This window comes from Terrapene carolina, unplaced genomic scaffold (genome assembly GCF_002925995.2).
Source record: "Terrapene carolina triunguis isolate 2854851 unplaced genomic scaffold, T_m_triunguis-2.0 Scaffold58, whole genome shotgun sequence".
Classification (NCBI taxonomy): Eukaryota; Metazoa; Chordata; order Testudines; family Emydidae; genus Terrapene; species Terrapene triunguis.
The window spans coordinates 29,591,335-29,612,964 of record NW_020664409.1 but is presented as its reverse complement, the minus strand read 5'-3'; the positions used below and the strand labels follow the sequence as shown (position 1 = coordinate 29,612,964).

Genomic DNA, 21,630 nt, shown 5'->3' with positions numbered 1-21,630 from the left:
GTGTTACGCTGTATTAATCATTCGCATCTGTTTTCCGCTGGGGCGTTAAGAGGAACGAACCTCTCCGCACTTTTCCCTGGACGGGGCCGCGGCTGCCCTGGCGAGTGGCAGCCGAGGAGCAAGTTAACGAGGGTTTGGGGCCGTGCTGAACCGCGGGCTTCCCAATCCCCTAGCTGAGGAGAACTTTTCAAGCCTTCCTGCCGGGCACCCAGGCGCACAGCACCCACCCCGGCTTTGGGGAAGGGGGAAACCCCCACGCGTTTTCCTCTCCCCCCTGCAGCCGCTCAGCTCGCCGCCCAGCCCCGGAGCTGCAGCCCGGGCGGCACTCGCCCTCTAGCGGGGGCCAGGCGGCGACGGCGGCGGTGCTGGCGGCTGGGCGTGACTTCAGCGCTGTCTTTAGCCCGCCTGCCGGGGGCACCGCGAGGCAGAGAGGGAGGCGAGCGAAGCGCTGGGCGCCGAGGCTGGGGCTGCGCAACAGGACGGAGAGCGGCGGGCTGGAGGAGGCGGGGACGGGACTCCTAGGCGAGGGCAGCGGCAGGACTGGGAGGCGGCTCTGCAACCCCCCTTTCCCCCGAAACAGGAAAACAGCGCCCCAGAGCCAGCCCCTCCCCGCCGCCGCACCCCGCCCGGCTCCAGCCTGCCCCCGGGAGCCGGATGGGTGGGAGTGGGGCGCCTGCGAGCGCCCAGCGGCTTTGCACCTCGCGGAGCCGCGCGCGGAGCGGGGGAGACATGGGGAAAGTTGGAACTTGCCTGCTGACTTGGGCTGGACTTTTGCTGGCAGCTGGAGCGGAGCCCTTCACAGGTAAGAGGCGCCTCCCCTTGCCCCCCCCCCCCGGTGTCCCGCTGGCTGGGAGGCTGTGGTGGGGAGCTGGTTTGCCCGCGGGGTGTGAGCCTAGGAGCGGTGGTGGACGCGAGCCCAGCCCCGGGAACCAAGAGAGGGGGAGGAGGGGAGCTCAGCGCCGACCGGTCCCGTTAGACCGGCCGCTTCGTGCCCCGGTGGAGAACAGAGAGGGGAAGGCGCTGAGTTGTTTGGAGTCAAGCGGGACTGAGCCGCACCTAGAGGCGGCAGGGGAGCAGAGCCGCGGGCACGCGGGGGGGCGTTTACATTATTTTATTACTGGGGGATCTTCCTTTCCTTGGAGTCTCTCCAAGTTTCCTGCCGCCCGGACTTACTTGGAGGCGGAGGGGGGTGAGCGGAGTGCAAACGGGCTGTGTGTCTTCCTGGGCACATCCTGGCCGGGCACGAGTGCTACAAGGTGACAAGCAAGGGTGCAGCACGCTGCGCTTAGCGGAATGCTGGCAGCCGGCTGGGCTGGGGCCGGGCCGGGAGGGAGGCGGGCAGGGCTTGCTTGTGGAGTGGGTTGGAGTTGGAATGGACAGCCGAGCAGTCGCTGAAAATTTGGGAGAAAGAGAACTTTTGGTTTCCACCAGGCAGGTCTGAGAGCCGCCCCCTACCTCCAGAAAACAACAGATAGACGGGCAATAGCAGCTTCCCAGCAGCGCGCTTCTCCCCCCCGCCCCCCGATCGCTCTTCTTCCTTCTCTCCCATCAGTTTGTCCCGTCATCAAAGCTGAAGCTTCATTATTAACTCTAAAAATTAGCACTGCGTTTAAGTGCGATTGTGCAGTGACAGTGGTTGATCAGTCTAAAAAGCAGGGGACGGCCCCTTTTAAAAGCACAGAAGAGTCTTCAGCCTATATTGAAAACCCTAGGAAAGGGGGAAAACTGCGTGTCCTAGACATTCTAGGTTTTTACATCCACGGTGCAGCTCCAGAAAATAACTCCTCCTGATGCATGCCCTTTTTTTGTTTTTAATTGCAATTTTAGGTTTGCCCTTCAACATCATTGGTCTATGTTTTTCCTCACCCATCCATAACAAAATCCATCATATATTTTAAAATGTGTATTAAAGAAACCTATAATTCTGGGCAGAAAGTTGGGTTGTGAAACAGTTTTGTACATTTATTTAGCACGAATGAGTAACATCAGTTTTCTTTCTTTTTTTTTTTTTTTTTAACTTGAAATTAGTGCATCTAAGACATCTGGCCTTCACTACATGCTAAATGTGCTTTCTGGTGGGGAGTAGTACTCTGCTTGACTTATTTCTGAGGTTGCTGGGTGGTTTGTATTTTGTATGTTACATGTTGCTTGCATGCAGCCCATAGTACAGCCAAGTTTTGTGCTTAAAGGATTTTTTAAAAATAAACTTATTCTGGTTCAGTGATACATTTCCAGGACACTATATATTCAGGCTGTTTTTTCTCTAATTTCTTTGGAACATTTGCAGATAAGCCGGAGGGTTCATTAGTGGGGGGGAGGAAATGTTCCTGAGGATTGCATTAGGAGGATATCTCTTCCAGTAATCTTGTTAGGATGAGGCTATCCTCAGCAGTGAGTTATAGAACTGAACTCATGTATATTAGTGCTATAACTCCATTAATGTTGGAAATCTAGCGTTCGGACTTCATAGAAGTGTAGGACAGGAAGGGACCTCAAGAGGTCAAGTCCAGCTCCCTGCACTGAGGCAGGACCAAGTAAATGTTGACAACAAATGTCTCTTTATTAAGATAAATCCATAATGTGCTCCATACCTGCATGGTCTTATTACAGTTTGTTTAAAGTTAAACTAGGGCAACTATCCTTTTGTTGGATTTTTAATTTAGTTGCATGCAAGGATGTGTTAATACTTGCATTAGGGTCAAAATTCAAGTGCTGTTCATCTTGCTTCAGTACAGTCCTGCCTTAGTCTTATTGTTGTTGCTCTTGGTTATAGTATTAGTTTACATTACCACATGCTAAGAAGAAGATTGTGATGTGGAACGCAAACTATTCAGAAATGTCTTTATGTTGCTTTAATGTCCTATGTATAGAGTTAGTTCAACTGTATAATTGTATAGCACTCTCTGTGAACTGGCTGGGTTTTGGAGTGTTGCATGAAACTTTTTTTTTTTTTTTTTTTTTTTTTTTTTTTAAAGCTTAATGGGCCAGTGGATATAACTGAGCACAGAATTTGGCCTACTCTATATGGTTATTTTTTGTGTATATGTAAAGGTAATGCATGAATTACCATACACTTACTAAGAACAAAATTGATGATTTTTTCCATTGTGATACTGCACCATAAAAAGTGTCTGGGCGTTATTTTTGCTCTTTGTATGCCCTGGGAAAAAATGGTTGCTGTTATTTTTGTTAAAAGCTTGATGCATCAGTCCCATTGACGATACATTACAGTACAGTTTGTCTATGAGTTGTGTAGTTGCCTATCTCCTGCCACAAAAGTGAACTATGTGGTCACGTTATTAAAAAAACAAAGAAAACATCTTTTAAGCAAAGAATAGCAATGGACTGGAAAAGTAATCTTTGCAAGTTATTCGTTCATCTTTATTTTTGCACTGACTTATTTGTACAGAAGTTTGTTCTGATGTCTTCTTCAGTGTTCATCTTCTTATCTGGGAACTAATCACCAGGAAAAAGCAAATCTTTTTGTTATTTAAAGTCTTGAAGCTTTCAAGTAATCTTCTGAAATTAGCTTAACAGTTAATAAAAATGGGGTTTTCTGTGCCGGTCTTAATTGATGAATCTGAAATTCTAGGTTCATCAATTCAAGATGAAAATGATCGTAAGAACTAAAACTCAGGAAACAATAATGAAGATATCTGATTTAAAAAGAAAACATTGGTTATTTGGAGCAGTTAAAAACAAACAAACCTAGGATTGTTATTCAAAAGCATGATGTAAATGGTGTATTAGTCCTTACAGTAGTCTTTTTTTTTTTTTTTTGAGAAGCACTTTAATTTTTAAAATAATTACTTCCCTTAATAATTTAAGAGGTCTTTCTTCTTCATTTTAGTTTGACTGTGTATTTAATGGCCCTATACGAAGACTGATTTCTAAAATTACAAAAGTTTGTAAACACCGAGAGGTAGGATTATTGTGGTTTATATGAAATCCTAATTTGAATTCATAGTATTTCTTTTTTCGTCTCTTTGGTAGATTACTCAAACTAGAAAAAACAAACTATTTCTGAAAATGATATAGGTCAAACAAAAATATGATGCAAGCTGTAGAGTTACAAAGGATGTTGTAAGCCTAAATGTCACCTTTTATATAAAATGAAAGGTCTAGACATGATGAGCTCTGTCAAATATAAAAATGCTTAACTGAAATTGAAGGTAGAGCCATGTAATAGAATTCAAAATCTATGCATTTTTATAAAAGCATCACGTTTCTCATAAACTTAAATACACACATCCTTCTAAAATTGGTGCCTTTTGCTTATAACCCAAGCTTGTCCTAGAGAGAGGCCTATTATTAGATTGTACAGGTTTTTTGTTATTGTTGTAGAAATTGACTGTAAAGTTGTATGTCAACTAATTTTTTACCCATAATTGTTTTTTCACCTCTGTCTGATGAGTCCAACTGCAATTTAAAACAACAACAACAAAAAGTCTGGCTGAAAGGTGTGTGTAAGTAGGTCAGGGGTAACTTATCTGGTGCCAGTACTAACTCTGGTTATGAGGAAAATAACTTGAAATAAAGTGCCTTACAAAAATTGGAAATTATTGCCTTGCATATCACATTTTCATTTCTTTGGGCAGGGAGTATGTAAATAGGAATCTCATATTTTTCACAATAAAATCTGCAACAACACACAGTAATCAGCACTTATAAGGCAACAGTTGACTCACTGGGCTTTAAACTTCATAGGGATAGTACTGATGTTTGGTCACTGAAAAGCAGGAAGATATACTCAGATCCATAGGTGCTCTCTTAGCTGAAATGAAAATTCTGGTACAGTGAAATATGTAGATGTTGATAGAACATTAACCTGATTTAAGTTTGTTTTTTGCTTTCGTAAATCAGGCCAGGCCTACACTTGGAAGGCTTTACTAGTATGCTATACCTGTACAGCACTTCTGCTTTGGATGCAGCTTATACTGGCAAAATTGCACTTCTGCCAGTATAACTTATTCTAGTCCAGTGCCCGCCTGCCCCTCTTCCCATTCCTTATAGGTGAAATAAGCTATACCAGCAAAAGTGTAGTTCTATCAGTATAACCGTGTCTACACTAGGGGTTTCTGCTAGTTCAGCTATGTCATTCAAAGATCACGGCTCACTACATACACCCTGGCCAACCCAGCTATGCCTGCAAAGGTTTGTAGCGTAGACCAGGCCTCAGTAAACCAAACCAAAGCCATTGCAATCTAAGGTCCTGCTGCTGTTATCATTTACACATGTGACTCCTGAGTTCTCATTGATTTCAATGTGGCTACTCATGTGAGTAAAGTTGCAAATGTATGTAAAAATTTGAAGGATCAGGCCCTAAGTGCATAATTATTTAAAAAAAAATTGAAATCATAAACAAGTGATCTTGAGTGATATAAACATAAACACATCTTTTGCTTCCCTGTAAACTGAAACAATGCTTGTGATGTTTCATATTAAATAATTATTTAGGTATTAAGCTTTAATGTTTTATGTGAAAGAGGTATTTCTACAAAAATAAAGTGTTCATATTTTTCTAACCACTATTGCTATTCTGACCTTGTGTGCCTATCATAAGTTAGTAATAAAACCACATCAGTCTAAGTTTTTTGTGTTACTTATTAAAAATTAAAGCTTTTCTATTAAGTCATTGATTAAGATGGTGGTGGTATTATTATGATAATAAATGGGAGAAAGTATACCCTACAGGATATTACAAGGAGGTTATGACATTGAAAAATTCCTATAATGTCTCTTTGGTCTCACAATTGAATCATCAGAATCCATGGGAACAAAAATTACAGTTTCTTGAAATAATCTAGCAGGATATAATATTTTTGAAAATAGTATTTTTTTAATGCTCATGGAAGCTGCTGGATTGACAGCAGTAGGGACTGAATCCTCTGTCTACCCACAGAATATGTGCAGGGTGAATTGAGTAAACTTCTTCACACCTCTTCCAAGTCAGGGTCAAATTACATTACTGGGATGTATTGAAAGTAGTTCATTTTCCATGCGTATTCAGTCATCATCGGGGATAATGGATAAGTGTGCCAACCAGTTGTGATGCGTGCACTTGCCCTGCTCGCTAGAAATTGGACTGAGACAATCCGCTCACGTCACATAAATCACTGAGCACGCATCTGAAGATAACTGGTATGGATTTGATTCCATGGACCTGATCTAAAGCCTATTGAAGTCAGTGGGATCAGGGCCCATAAACCAGTCCTCTAAATCACTTGTAATTTTATATTAATGAATCATTTGAGAGAATTTTTTTTAATTTAGGGGCTATTGCCAAAATACTCATTTGATGTTTTAATAATCTTGCCTTGGGTAATGACAAACATCTAGAACTATGAGACTTCCTAAATGTGACATTAGCACTAAACAGTTTAAAAGATACACCTCTACCCCTGTATAACGAGACCCGATATAACACGAATTCGGATAGAACGTGGTAAAGCAGTGCTCCGGGGCGGGCGGGGCTGTGCACTCTTGTGGATCAACGCGGTTTCACCTATAACATGGTAAGATTTTTTTTTTTTTGGCTCCCGAGGACAGTGTTATATTGGGGTAGAGGTGTATATAGCTTTGAAAATTCTATCCATGGTAAGCTATTTGTGTACTGTTATAATAAAATTAAACCTTGATATTTTTTTTTTCTTTTTCAGTTCACTGATAGTGTAACCTTACCAATGCATATGTTAAGGACAAAATCTTTCTGACAAGTTTGGATTCCTTTTTAAAAATAATTCATGTTAATAATAATTCTACTGTTTTACTTCTCCCACCCCATTATTTTCAGTTTCCCCCCTCCCTTTTCTGATTTCACCCATGCAAAATTACTGGTGTTTTTAGTTGTAGTGTTTTGCCTGCTGTGATCTGTTGCTGATCACTAGGTGTAGCTGCATCACTAAATCCACTTTTTCCAAGCAAAGAAAGATGAAGGATTGTAAACTGGGTTTTCTGAGCTAGCTCGAAGTGTAGAATACAGTGTCTTTGTAACCATATAAAACTCTGATTTGACAGAAATTTGCTAGCACAGGTTTGAGGTTATACAGGTTAGCTGTTGGTTAATTTTGCAAAAAGGCAGCTTTCTTGGAGTATGTTCTAGTGATATTCAGCATTTGACTCAACAGAAAGCAGAGAATGGGGAATGAATATGCCCGTGTAGTAAATGCAGTGCCTATAATCAGATTACAAAAAAGTGCTAATATTTGCTAGTGGCTTAAATGTAGAAGTAGTAACTGACAAGAATGTCTTACATGTATGCCAGGGAAGTATTGTAAGGTTACATTTTATGCCTCTGGATAGATTCATAAATCCATCTTCAATAACAGTTTAAGTATTTGCTCAAAGTTACTTTTTTTCTTTTTTTTTTTTTTAAAGGTTGATGTCCTGACAATTGAATTCTAAATTGATTTTGGAATGGCTGTGGGGTGAATATTGAGTGTTGTATGGGGTTTTAGTCATGTGAGTTCCATTAAGTTTACTAAGAATCACATGGGTAAATCCCTGCCTGTACTGTGCTACAAAAAATGTAGAGAGAAATATATATATTTTTTCTCCTGTCTATGTAAAGGATTGTTTATTGACATTTCTAAGGCTAATAGTAGAGCAAATCCAAAAGAATATTTAAGAGCTTTATGGAACTTGAGTATCTGTTAGCTGCAGGGAACGGGAAATAGTGTCTGTTACTCTGCAGTGACCCTTTGCAAATTAAGGAGTGATGTCCTGGTTTACTGAGACAAAATAATGGTCATGTTAAAGGGGAGTTCTACAGACAGTAGAATTAGAGTTATGAGGTTGGGGGGAGGGGGGAAATGTGAGATTTCCAGAGCTTTGTGAAGGAATAGGTGAGATCCACTGAGGGGGAGGGGAGGGAGTGTATAAAAGATCTCTTATATCAGGGGTAGGCAACCTATGGCACGTGTGCCGAAGGCGGCATGCGAGCTGATTTTCAGTGGCACTCTCACTGCCCAGGTCCTGGACACCGGTCTGGGGGGCTCTGCATTTTAATTTTAAATGAAGCTTCTTAAACATTTTAAAAACCTTATTTACTTTACATAACAATAGTTTAGTTATATATTATAGACTTATAGAAAGAGACCTTCTAAAAACGTTAAAATGTATTACTGGCACGCGAAACCTTAAATTAGAGTGAATAAATGAAGGCTCGACACACCACTTCTGAAAGGTTGCCGACCTGTCTTTTATATAAAAGTATTAAATAACAGCTAGAAAACATGCCTTGAAATGTTTTTATTATTATACTTTTTACATATTTTTATTTTCTTAATTTTGTACATGCCTTGTCTTTTTCTTAGTATATAAAATAGTCTTGAGGATTAGTCAAAACTTTGTTTTGCAACAGCTTTACATAGTAGCAGTTGGTTGGTTTTTTTGCATGTCATTGTGTGATAATGTTAATGAATAATGTGTAGAAAGCCATGAAAACAATATCCTCCTTAAGAGCCTTATTTTCTGCACACATTTGGACTCTGTTTCTGAACTTGGGTGTCCTAATATGCAGCACCACAAGCTGTAGCTACCTGAGGGATTTTTTTCTGCAGTATGCAGCTATTCTTATTATAACTGTCCTTTATGACATTCTTTTGTAAGGCAATAGCATGACATGTATTTTTGCTTTCAACTAAGTAATATCTAATTACTTGTTTCATCACCCTAGCCATCTATTTCGGTGTAATTTCTCCTACCAATTGCTTTATCTCTTAATGTACTCCTATATGAAATATAATACATATGGTTATTATTTATCAGCAATTTGTACCATATTTATTAAGAGGGAGACTTCCTACCGGACTTGTGCTTCTAAAGTCCTTAGATGCTTTGGAAAATGTCCCTAAATTACTAATTAATATAATTCTTTGGCTTTATTAAAAAAAATGGAGAGAATGGATTTGACTTTAAAGACCTTCTGAAACTTTGTGCTGTAACTATACTTATATAGATTCCTTATTTATAATAACCATTTGCAGTCATGCTGATTTTAGGGTAAAATTCTGCCGTTGAAATAAAAATAGGAAAAAGTCAGAGAGTTTCAGCATACTTATGCACCCCAAGAGAATAACGGAATTTATAAAGTATTCTGCTCTGTGATATTTATCATGGATCTGGTCTTGTGTATCAGCCTGTGGTAAATAATGAAGAGGGTAGGTCACTGACTCAGAGTGATCCAGATGGTTTGGTAAACTGGGCACAAGCAAACAATATACGTTTTAATATGGCTAAATGTTAGGGACAAAGAATGTAGGCCATACTTGCGGGATGGGGGATTTTATCCTGGGAAGCAGTGACTCTGAAAAAGATTTGGGGGTTGTGCTGGATAATCATCTGACCATGAGCTCCCAATGTGATGCTGTGACCAAAAGATGTTATCTTGGGATGCATAAACAGGGGAATCTTGACTGGAGTAGAGAGGATATTTTATTGTATATTTGGCATTGGTGCGATCATTACTGGAATTACCGGTTCTGGTATCCACAATTCAAGAAGGGTATTTATAAATTGGAGAGGGTTCAGAGAAGAGCCACGAGAATGATTAACGGATTAGAAAACATGTCTCACAGTGAGAGACCCAAGGAGCTCAATCTAAATAGCTTAACAAAGAGAAAGTTAAGGGGTGACTTGATTACAGCAAGGATTTGGAGCAATCAAATTTTTGAATTGCTCCGCTCCGGCTCCGCTCCGGCTCCACTCCAGCTCCGGGCAAAAACCTACTGGTTCGCGCTCCAGCTCTGGGCTCTGCTCCAAAGCCCTGGATTACAGTCCATAAGTATCTACATGGGGAACAAATATTTAATAATGGGCACTTCAGTCTAGCAGAGAAAGGTAAAACATGATCCAGTGGATCTGGAAGTTGAAGCTAGACAAATTCAGACTGCACATAAGGTGTGAATTTTTAATGATGAGAGTAATTAACCATTTACCAAGGATTGTGGTGGATTCTTCTTCACTGACAATTTTTTTTTAATCAAGATTGGATGGTTTTCTAAAAAGATGTTCTAGGAATTATTTTGGGGGAAGTTCTAAGGCCTGTGCTATACAGGAGGTCAGACTAGATCAGGGGTCGGCAATGTTCGGCACGCGGCTCGCCAGGGTAAGCACCCTAGCGGGCCGGGCCAGTTTATTTACCTGCTGACGCGGCAGGTTCGGCCGATCGTGGCCCCCACTCGCCGCGGTTCGCTGTCCCGGGCCAATGGGGGCGGTGGGAAGCGGCACGGGCCGAGGGATGTGCTGGCTGCGGCTTCCCGCCGCCCCCATTGGCCTGGGACGGTGAACCGCGGCCAGTGGGGGCCACGATTGGCCGAACCTGCCGCGTCAGCAGGTAAATAAACTGGCCCGGCCCGCTAGGGTGCTTACCCTGGCGAGCCGTGTGCCGAACATTGCCGACCCCTGGACTAGACAATCACAATGGTTCCTTCTGGCCTTAGAATCTGATTGGCTTTGACTGAATAATTAATTTCCATTTCTAATACATATATTTCTATACTTTATAGATCATTGTAATCCATCCCCTGGTTTAGAGACCCAGATCTTCTAGAAATAGTGCCTGGTTCACGTTTTCCCTTAAGGCAATATTTTGCATTTCCCTTGATATAGCTGAAAGCATTTTGGGTTTTTTGGAGTTTTTTTGGTGGTGGTTTTACTTGTTTAAGTCATCCATCTGAACATCTACGTGAGCTGATCCTTATAAATTATTCTACAGTGGTTGGTATTCGTTTGTTATCACAAAATAAACCCACAATCACCAATTTCAGACGATTGTATGAATACATCTTCAAGTTTTGGTGTAAACCATTGTCTTAAGATCAAACCGTCTGTTTTTTCAGGATTTACCATATGGAAAAAAGATATTCAATACTGGAGAAAGGCAGAATGCTGGCTGATGATGATTTAAATGCAGAAGTTGATGCCATCTCCTCAAGATACATACTGTCCTCCATCTGCATTAGTACTCCCACTGATGTCAGTGGGAGTTCTTTAAGTGGGCTCAGGGCAGCATGCTACTCTCAGATGCGTGGCTGCTTCCAATTTTAATGAAGTGCAGTTCAGAGCTGATAGCACAATTTGGTGGCAAACTTAAAAAGTATGGAATATTATAAAGGTTGATAGGCCACTTTTTATATCTGGTTGCAATGTGTGTTCCATCCTCTTACCTGCAGTTTTGCTTCATTCCAAAATACAGATTTCAATATTACCCATTTTCTCCTCTGTCCTCTGACACATTAAAAATAAAATAAATTAAAAAAGGCCAGAAGCACAGCACTCACCAGCAACTCTACAGTCTGTTTATAGAGTGCTTGCGAAATAGAGAGAAAATATTTGTGCAAGGTTATTTCTTTCACCTTGGACTTGCGGGGTGTGTGTACGTACATACATGTATAATTTAAATTATGGTTACCTTGATGTTACCATCAAATTAAACACTAAAATGCAGTATCTAAAAGTTTTTTACTAGAGGTTTTTTTTGGAAGTTTGAAATGCTGCATGATAAATTGTATAATCCCTCTTGTTTTATAGTTTAAGATATAATGTGAAATCCTGGCTCCATAAAGGCAATGGGAGTTTGGCTATTGGCTTCAGTGGGTCCAGGATTTCTCACAGAGTTCTTAAGCAATCCTAGAAATTTTGTACTTATGTATGGGGAAATAGGAAATAGAAGGAGGACAGACTGACTCAGACATATGTAGGAACTAAAATATTCAGTAGATACCCTCTAACATTTGAGAATTACTCTAGTTCTTTTTCTCCTTTGCCTACTTACTCTGGTTTTTTTTCAGTAGATTTCAGGAAAAAAGGGGCTTTCAGCTGTCCCATTTGAACTGCATTTTCCCTTTGACTTCTCCTTCAGCAGTGGTTACTAAAACACAAACCAGCCTTTCATTACAGAAGATGGATTTAATGGTGTATTCTAAGGATAACTGTAAGGCAGGGGTAGTCAAATTTTTTGTTGTCAAGGTTCAAATTTCTTCATTGAGGTCCAGACTCCAGAGAAAATAATAATTAATACACGCAATAATGGTAACAATAAGTAAATAGAGTTCAGGGTCCATTCAACAGTAGTTGGTGGTCAGGATTTGGCCTGCATCCTCTTATTGACTAACCCTGCTGTAAGGAGTTCTGCTGTTGATGCCTTTTTTTATGTATCTCAAGAATATGCTCTTTGTGGCATGCATTCTTTTCAGCACTGTCCCAGAAGACAAAACACAAGGTTGCTTGCACTTTTAAAACTATTGGTTAGGGAGGTTCCTGCTAATGGTTAACAAGCAAGTCCGCCCCGATGTCTTTTTAAATTAACAAACAAAAAACTCCACAATGAATGAGCAAGTATTTATTTAAAAATGAAAAGTTGAAAACAAGAAGTTTAGTGCCATAAATTGTATGATATGACTGTACTCTGTTTATGGGGACAGTATAGGACATGGATTGAGGACGGCATACAAGGCCCCTGAGAGGTTTCATTTGTATTTACTTTCAATACTGTCATTGAGAGTTGCATACGTATACCTAGGGCAATAAGGGCTTTATGTAGATTAGGCCGACGTTTTCAGTTTTGGATTTTGAAGACGTTAGTCCCTGCTTTGATTTACACTACGGTGTCTTTAAGAAAAAGTAAGTCCTTTAAAATAAATATACTGTACATTGAAACATCTTGAGGTCTAGAAGCAGTGGTGGATTAGCCAATTGGGGACCCCTGGAAAAATAGGTGCCCCTGTGCCCCGACTTGCTCCACTTGCCTGCCTGGTGCTCCTGCCAGGGAGCGGGGCTGGGGCACGAGGGCTTCCCCTACTGTGCCCACCCAGTGCTCCTGCCAGGGAACAGGGGAGTGCCGGGCTGCGGGGTGGGGCAAACCCCTGCACCCCGACCCCGTTTCCCTGGCAGGAGTGCTGGCGGAGTGCAGGCTGTAGGCGGAAGGGGTGGGGAGGGGCCCCCACTTGGCCCGGACCAGGGCCCCAGAAACCCCTAATTTGCCTTTGTCTAGAAGCCCAGGACTAATAGAAGTGTGATCTGGGTGAGTAAGATATTGGCTTTCCTGCCTGCTAGACAAGGGCAATAGGGGAGACTAGGGCAGGCTGTCTTGACCTCAGGCACAGCAGTATTTAGTGGGCCAGTCAGAGAGAATAGTGGCTGTTGGGGCTGAGAAGGAGTGGAGCAGAGAATTGAGCTTTCAGGTGTAGGAGAAGCTCAGCAGAGCAACAGAAATCAGCTGCCAGTCAGAAGAGTGAACAGGAGGCGGAAGGGCTGGGCGGAGCAATAGAGATACCCGAGGACACCATCCAGGAGATCTTGCAGGACGCCGCCAAGATTGATGCCTCCCTGCTGGCACCGTGGCAGAAGATAAACGCCCTGAACACCTTCCTGATCCCACGCATCTCGTTCACCCTAAGGGGATCCGCCGTGGCGAAGGTGCCCCTCAACAAGGCAGACAAGATCATCCGGAAGCTGGTGAAGAAGTGGCTGTTCCTTCCCCAGAGAGCCAGCAGCGAGTTGGTCTACATCGCCCACAGGCACAGCGGCGCCAACGTCCCCCACATGGGTGACCTGTGCGACGTCGCGGTGATCACCCACGCCTTCCGCCTGCTGACATGTCCCGACGCCACAGTGAGGAACATTGCCGCGAACGCCCTGCGTGATGCGACAGAGAAGCGGATCGGCAGAGCCCCCTCCAACCAAGACATTGCCACCTTCCTGAGCGGCTCCCTGGATGGGGAATTCGGACGGGATGGGCGCGACATCGCTTCACTGTGGTCCCGCACTCGCAATGCCACGCGTCGCCTGGGGAAGCGCATTGGATGCCGCTGGAAGTGGTGCGAGGAGCGCCAGGAGCTGGGAGTCCGGGTGCCGCAGATCAGGTCCGACGACAACACCATCGTCACCCCGACGGCCAGGGGCTTGTTGGAGAGGACTCTGAAGGCCGCCATCCGCTCGCTGGATGTGGAAACCCTGAAGCGTAAACCGGACCAGGGTAAAGCCTTTGAGTTGACCAGCAAGTGGGACGCCAGCAACCACTTCCTTGCCGGGGGAGGCTTCACCCGTTTCGCCGACTGGCGGTTCATCCACCGTGACCGGCTCAACTGCGTCCCGCTCAACGGAGCCATCCGCCACGGGAACCGAGACAAGCGTTGCAGGAAGTGCGGCTACTCCAACGAGACCCTGCCCCACGTCCTGTGCAGCTGCAAACCCCACTCCAGAGCCTGGCAGCTGCGCCACAACGCCATCCAGAACCGCCTGGTGAAAGCCATCGCGCCACACCTGGGGGAGATCGCTGTGAACTGCACCATCCCCGGTACCGACAGCCAGCTATGACCTGACGTGGTCGTCACCGACGAGGCCCAGAAAAAGATCATCCTCGTCGACGTCACGGTCTCCTTTGAGAACAGGACTCCAGCATTTCGCGAAGCCCGAGCTCGTAAGCTGGAAAAGTACGCCCCCCTGGCTGACACCCTGAGAGCGAAGGGCTATGAGGTGCAGATGGATGCCCTGATTGTCGGAGCCCTGGGCGCCTGGGACCCCTGCAACGAGCCTGTGCTGCGGACCTGCGGGATCGGTCGACGCTACGCACGTCTCATGCGGCGCCTCATGGTCTCAGACGCCATCCGATGGTCCAGGGACATCTACATCGAGCACCTCACCGGCCACCGACAGTACCAGGAGGCGTGAGCCAGAGTGACATCGTTCTCCCACTACGAGAAAGGGACCAAGTGACCTTCTCCGTTGGATCATATGAACTGGAACCATAAACTCCCTAAACATTAAATCTCACCAAATGAGGGTCAGTCCATCCTCATCATCATATCCACTCATTATTATCCACACCCGAACATAGCCACTTCATGAACTTCATACCCTCATATCTCAATGTCTGTACTTTGACCCATCAACCTTTTACCCCCAATCGGGGATATTGCAGATTATGTATTCCTCATGCCACTTTACCTTAAACCAAACTTTGCACCCTCGATAATCTGTATGTTATTCCCTGATAACCAGAAACTTCTATGCTCAAACTCTGTTCACAATTTATTTTTAACATCATCTTAATAAAATTTTTAAATTTGAAATGCCAGTCAGAGGAGAGGGAGATGTCCTATGCACAAGTAAATGGGGACAGTAGGAGCAAGGACAAATGTGCTGCTGAGTATTCCTGAGGGAGCCTCAATTTCGGTGTGTTTTTCATTAGTTCACCAATCAGAAGTCTGTGGTGACTGCGGGAGGGGAAAGATTGAGGTTGAACTTTCAGCTAGTCAGGTAGCTATCCTTGCCAGAAAGTTAGGCAAAAGTTTAATTTGCTATCAAAGCCAGAGTAAGTAGTAAAATAAACTGTCTGATTTCCTGCTGGTGCAAAACAACCGGATTGATTTTTAGGAGGGAGGTATCCTCTTTCTAATACTTTATTACTGCCTTTCCGTTGAAGACATAGCTGCTGATGTTTGTGCAAAAAAAGATTACTTTTAACATCAGTCGTCAATTTGTCCACTAAGTATCATACAGGTTGTTGTTACACACAGACTGTTTTAAACACAGACTAGATGATCATAATGGTCCCTTCTGACCTTAAAGTCTATGAGTCTAATACATGTGTATAAAATGCACTGTTGGATGATTTTTAAAATGAAGTATTGAAAAATGTTTGGAACATATCAATTTACCTAAACAAATATGGACTTGAATCAATGGAGGATATTACTGAAGTCCTGCAAAGGAAGCATCAGGAGCATGACAAAGGAGAGTATGTGGGTAACTTAAACATAAATGCATTTTCCACAATTACACAAACATTTAATTTTTCATTAATTTGCAGTAATGTATAGGAAGTAGGAAAAGCTTTCTGGTGAGGGCTGGTCTTTTGTAAGTGGATAGTACAGTAGCTTTAGAATTGATCCTTTATATGTATGTGAACTCACTGCTGCTAGTGTGGCAGCAGAAAATGTCTTTATCCACCAGAATCTCATATGACTAGATTGCTCTATGAAATGAAATGTCTGGAGAACTTAAAGTGCACCATCTTATTTTGTGCCTGTGTAAACCAGGGGTAGGCAACCTATGGCACGCGTGCCGAAGGCGGCACACGAGCTGATTTTTTCAGTGGCACTCTCACTACCCGGGTCCTGGCCACCGGGCCGGGGAGCTCTGCATTTTAATTTAATTTTAAAAGAAGTTTCTTAAGCATTTTAAAAACCTTATTTACTTTACATACAACAATAGTTTAGTTATATATTATAGACTTATAGAAAAAGACCTTCTAAAAACATTTAAAATGTATTACTGGCACGCAAAACCTTAAATTAGAGTGAATAAATGAAGACTCAGCACACCACTTCTGACAGGTTGCTGACCCCTGGTGTAAACCGTTTTTAAACATGATTTCAGCTTGAGAGATTTTTTTTAAATACTCTCCAATTTACAGAACACAGTTTGCCTTAATGGAGTCTGATTTCAAGATTAACACCTATGGGGTGAAATACTCTACAGTTGCTTTCTATAGTATCTTAAGGCTTGTCTATGCTTGGAAATGTACCAAAATAGTTATTCCATGATAAGTCCACATAGGAATTTATACTGAAATAATTATTCTGGAGTAACTATTTTGGTACATTTCCAAGTGTAGACATGCCCTTAGGAATGAATACAGAAAGTTAAATGTATGACTGTTGGCTGATGGATTCACTAACAGATCTGTTGCTGACCAATCCGTGTACATTAAATTTATTCAGGGAAGGAAACAGTTATTTTCTTTGATGTATAAGACTCATAATTTGGGACAACTGATGGTAATACCCATGGGGTTGGAACAGCTTGAGGTGCTGTGAACTTCAGAGCAGCAGGGCCAGCTCTAGACCAAATGGCACGCCAGGCAATGAGCGCCTTTGACGCCCCCCCCTCCATTTGTTAAACTTTTTAATACCTTATTTTTTTATTATATTTGTAGCCCATTTCACGACTTTGATGCATGATTTGCATGCATGATTTATCCCTTTCATATAAGATAAATTTGCACACTAGGATCTGTAAATCTGTATTTATTCATACCATATATAAGCAACTAAAAAAATTGTTCCCTGTAAGCTTATAGAAACTTTTTTTAATTTCAAGAATAACTGAAATGTAGTAACATCAAGAATTTGAAATGAGCACCAACATTGGGTGGACCAGTATTAAATAGTGTTATAGTAGGTGACAGCCTCAGAATGTTAAGCCTAGTCCTCTAGTTCAAAATTTTGCTTTTCTCGTCTTTGCCCTTATGAACTGAAGCACTGCATCAGAGAGATTCAAAGCAATAAAATAACAAGCAACGTCAGTCTCTCATCGGCCATCATTGATCGAAGATATGTTTTAATGAGCCCGAGCTTTGAAAAGCTGAGCTCACCACTCACGACTGTGACCAGCAGTGTGAGCAGAATTCTCAAAGCTATCCACACATTAGGAAAAGTGTTCTTCAGCTCTGCATCATGAATGAATTGGAGAACATGGAATGGAGAGTGTTTCCTGTGTGGCAAAATGTGATGGAGGTTGTCCAATTTGATATAGAGGTCTTTATCATTGACGTCTGAACATTCCCCATGTGTCAGTCTCCGTTGAAAGTCTGTACAATTGTTCAAGAGTGCTTTCCTGTCTGCTGGCAGCTTTTGAAGGCCATATAATCCCCACCCCAGGTCTTTTTGTGGTGCTTCATTTGTCCAAACGTTTCTTCGATGGACACTTGAACAGCGTCAATGAGCGTGCAAAAAAACTCCCTCTTGAATTTTTCTTCTGAGTTTCCCATCGCCTCATCTCTGCCATTGTAACCAAACTGTCTCTTCTTCTGATGAATACACATTTCCTTGAAGACCGGCTCAACTCTTAAATGTTCTGCCATTTCTTTGGCAGCAGTGATAGCATCTTCAACTTTATCCCTGTAGGCCACAATGAAATCAAGGCAGCTTCTCATCAAAATAGTAGCGGTTGTGATGTCCATCAACTGAGTTTGTAATGCCTTGCTTACAACATTTACTTGTAAAGGATATCATGCCAAACCACAACTGAGACTAGAAATTTGAAGTCCGTGATCTGGTTTGTCAGGCTTTGCGCCTCATGTTAGATTTTGGCCTTGGCTTTACTCGACTGCACCAGTTCCATCAGGGTGTTGTAAACCTCAATCACTTGATACCTCACTGGCCTTACACTGGCAATGCGGCTTTCCCAGAGTGTGTGTTACTTAGTGGCTTCATGGTCAGCTTTGTAACCTTGTCCGTGAGGTTCTTCCACCTGATAGTTGATGCTGAAAACAGGACGTATATACTTTGTAGTACTCCGAAGAGAGATTCTGAATCTAAAGAAGATGACGCTGCATCTGACACGACCAGGTTGAGGGAATGTCAGTCATAAGGCACAAAAAAAGCTCTTCAATTCAGCGCAAGGATCCTTGCCTGGATGCTATTGTTCATGTTCTCATCATTGTTGTAGCTTTGGCCGCGGCAGTCCCGAAGCTTTATTTAATTCTTATTCAGAACGTTCATAAACAATTCTGTTAGGACTTTTCCAGTAGAGTCATCTGCAGACTGGAAACAGATAAAGTGTTCCTTTACTTGGATACAGCCATCCAGGTCATCAACAAATCCTACTGTAAATGACGTCTTTTCACTGTGACTGTCAGGCGTGCAGTCCATTATTACGGCATGGTACTTCATTTTGCTGAGTTGCATCAATATGTTATCAAGCACCTTCCTTGTCATAAGGTTAATCAATTAGTTTTGAATTATTTTTGCTGCAGTTATGGTCCATAGCTTCTTTGCAAACTACTTGATGTAGGTGTTCCTGCATGACATCATTGTATTTCCCAAGGAGCTCTACCAAACTGAGGAAATTACCATTATGTTCAGTGAGCAGTTTATCCGAGTCCTGGAAAGCCAAATTATTTTTTTGCAAGGAAGAAGTTAATTGAGATCAGATCCTTGAGCATGTTCCTCCGATGCTGGATTTCTACATTAATAATGTGCTGGTTTTCTGCGTTTATGCATTTATTCAGCTTGAACCTGGACTTGACCTCCATCCATTTGGAGGAGCCCATAAAATAGTCGGGTGACTTTTCATGTTGCTTCAGAGCATCAGCTAAATTATGCCAGTAACTACCCAGAAAGTGCAAGGAATAATTTGGCATTCTTGTCAAATATTGTGCAACAATAACAGAATACTTTGAGTTGATTTCGAGTAAATTAGCTAACACCGATTCAGTTTCTCACCATTCTTGAGCACTCTTTCGCAGTGGGACTTTGAGAAGTGTCACTTCTGCTCATTTACTGGAATTGTCATATCTTTGGTTTTATGGTGTGTGGTGTCGTCCCCCCCCCCCAGCCCATTCAAAATTGTATGATCAATATCTGAATTAAAGGTGTAAATTTGAAGTGGACTGGTTAAACTGCATTAACTTCCAGAATTAAACTAAACTGAATAAAGGCCAGAAACCCCCATTCTCGTGATTTCAATACTTTGACTCGACATAGTGGTCTAGCAACAAAAGAGAGAATTGGCCATTATAGCAATCTGCTATAGCACTGTACAGTGGTTTTGTGGGGGTGGAGCGAGGGTTGCTTCTAAAAGTGTGTTTTAATACCATCTAATCCCCAGCAAATAACATGTACATTTAACATAGCTGTTAGCCAGCAGGCCATCTTTTAAGAATATACTGGGTAAATGCCAAGTTGTGTGCAGCTCAGTGTGTCTCCTATCTCCCCTAGCTCCCATTCCCTCAATCTGTTCCCTTCTGATCTTCGCCACTGTGCTAGCAAGTCATTTATACTGCTTCCTCCTTCTCAAGCTTGTTTGAATGTGTCAAGGTAGCAATGAAAATAGAAGAGGCAACCCCCCTATGCCTTCAGTGCTGGTGCTCTGAGCTACATTTAGCCTCTGGCAAATGGGAGGAACTGCAGGAAGGCTGTAAAGGTCTCACATCCTTCTGAGTGTGTGAGTCCAGTGACTGCAGGAACGCCTGACAGTACCGCCAAGTAAGTGATACTTGGTTACCCTAGTATCCCTAGTGAAAATAATGTTCTATCGAGTAATAATACCACAGTGATACAGCATGGTTTTTCTACAGTGAACTTAAATCAAAACAAGCACATGCAAGGATATGATGCAGGTGCAAGACCGTATTCTTATTCTTTATTATTTGTGTCCCCCTATAAACTAGGGGCTCTAGTCCTAGACCAGGATCCCGTTGTGCTAGTTTTTTTTAATTGCTTGAAAGGAACACAGCCCAAGTGAACACTGAAACCCAACAGCAGGCAGCACTAGTGGAGCACTAGACTAGTTACTGTAATGTATGACACAATCTATGGACATTATTGGTGGTGATGCATTTTATTATTATTTTCACTTGAACGTGAAATAAACTGACATACTGGCGTGCAAACTCAAGATTGGTGGTAGTGGCACTTTTAATGGATACTAAAGCAAGCACAAAACTAAGCATATAAGACTCGAGTGAGAGTCGGACACACTATAAACAGAATAAAAAAATGAGGAATGCTCACAATAATCCTAAACAAAGCATGTGTAATGGAGAAAAATATCTCTAGACAATCATAGCAACAATACTATTTCATTCTAATAAACTTGTGAGGATGATAACACAGCCTGAAAATTGGGACAGCTACATTTTTTGGACATCCGCATTTGGAGTCTTAGGCCTGGTCTACACTAACCCCCCCACTTTGGACTAAGGTACGCAAATTCAGCTATGTTAATAACGTAGCTGAATTCGAAGTACCTTAGTCCGAACTTACCGCGGTCCAGACGCGGCAGGAAGGCTCCCCTGTCGATGCTGCGTACTCCGCTCACCGAGCTGAAGTACCAGCGTCGACGGCGAGCACTTCCGGGATCGATCCGGGGCACTTCCGGGATGGATCCGGGATCGATTTATCGCGTCTTAACCAGACGCGATAAATCGAACTCAGAACATCGATTGCTTACATCCGGACCCGGATGTAAGTGTAGACGTACCCTTAGCTGCCTGGGAACAAGTGATCAATATTTTCCACCCTTCTCAACCTGCATTGAAAATTCAGTCAGAATTGATTTCTGAGGACTAAAGTGGTGGTAAATATCTGTCTTATCAAAGTTTGGTAGAGGTGGCCATTGTGGGCTCTATAAAATGGGATTTTTAGTGTAACTTTTTATTTTTTCACAGAGAGGCTGGTGAAAAATCTAAGGTGGACATACCTACTACTTACTTTTGAAAATGTATAATAAATTTTATATACAGACAATTAAAAAATTGTTACATTGTTACTTAGTTTTTATTTATGTATTTATTTTTGTAATATTACAATTGGATTTCTTTTAAGGCTAAAACCTCTTAGGTTACTTTGGTCTGTGTTAGTAGTATGATTTTAAAACTGATTGTTACGTCCGTTAGTAATACGTTCCATATTGCTGTTTAATTTGAGAGAGACCTTTTTACAATATGTATTTTGGCCAGTTCAAGCCGTTGCTTTGATAGATGGGCTTGGGAGTTTCCAGTTTCCATGCAGTATAATCCAAACTGTTAATGTTTCCCATCATTAAATGGTAAGTAGAGTAACAGGAGGAAAATATTGCTTCACAGTATTCTTTAATTGTAAAGATATTCATATCTGCCTG

The 21,630-nt window shown here is 42.4% G+C and overlaps 1 protein-coding gene across 8 annotated transcripts in view; it reads left to right on the top strand.

Annotated features, from left to right (window-relative positions):
• Positions 1-411: 411 nt before the first annotated feature.
• The window catches only part of PTPRM (protein tyrosine phosphatase receptor type M), a 698,330-nt gene continuing 677,111 nt past the window's right edge, over positions 412-21,630 (top strand). For all 8 annotated transcript variants that reach the window (XM_026661212.1, XM_026661206.1, XM_026661202.1 and 5 more), the window contains exon 1: positions 412-802. In XM_026661212.1, coding sequence (XP_026516997.1) covers positions 655-802 — 148 coding nt within the window. In that variant the 5' untranslated portion in view covers positions 412-654. The remainder of the gene's footprint in view (positions 803-21,630) is intronic.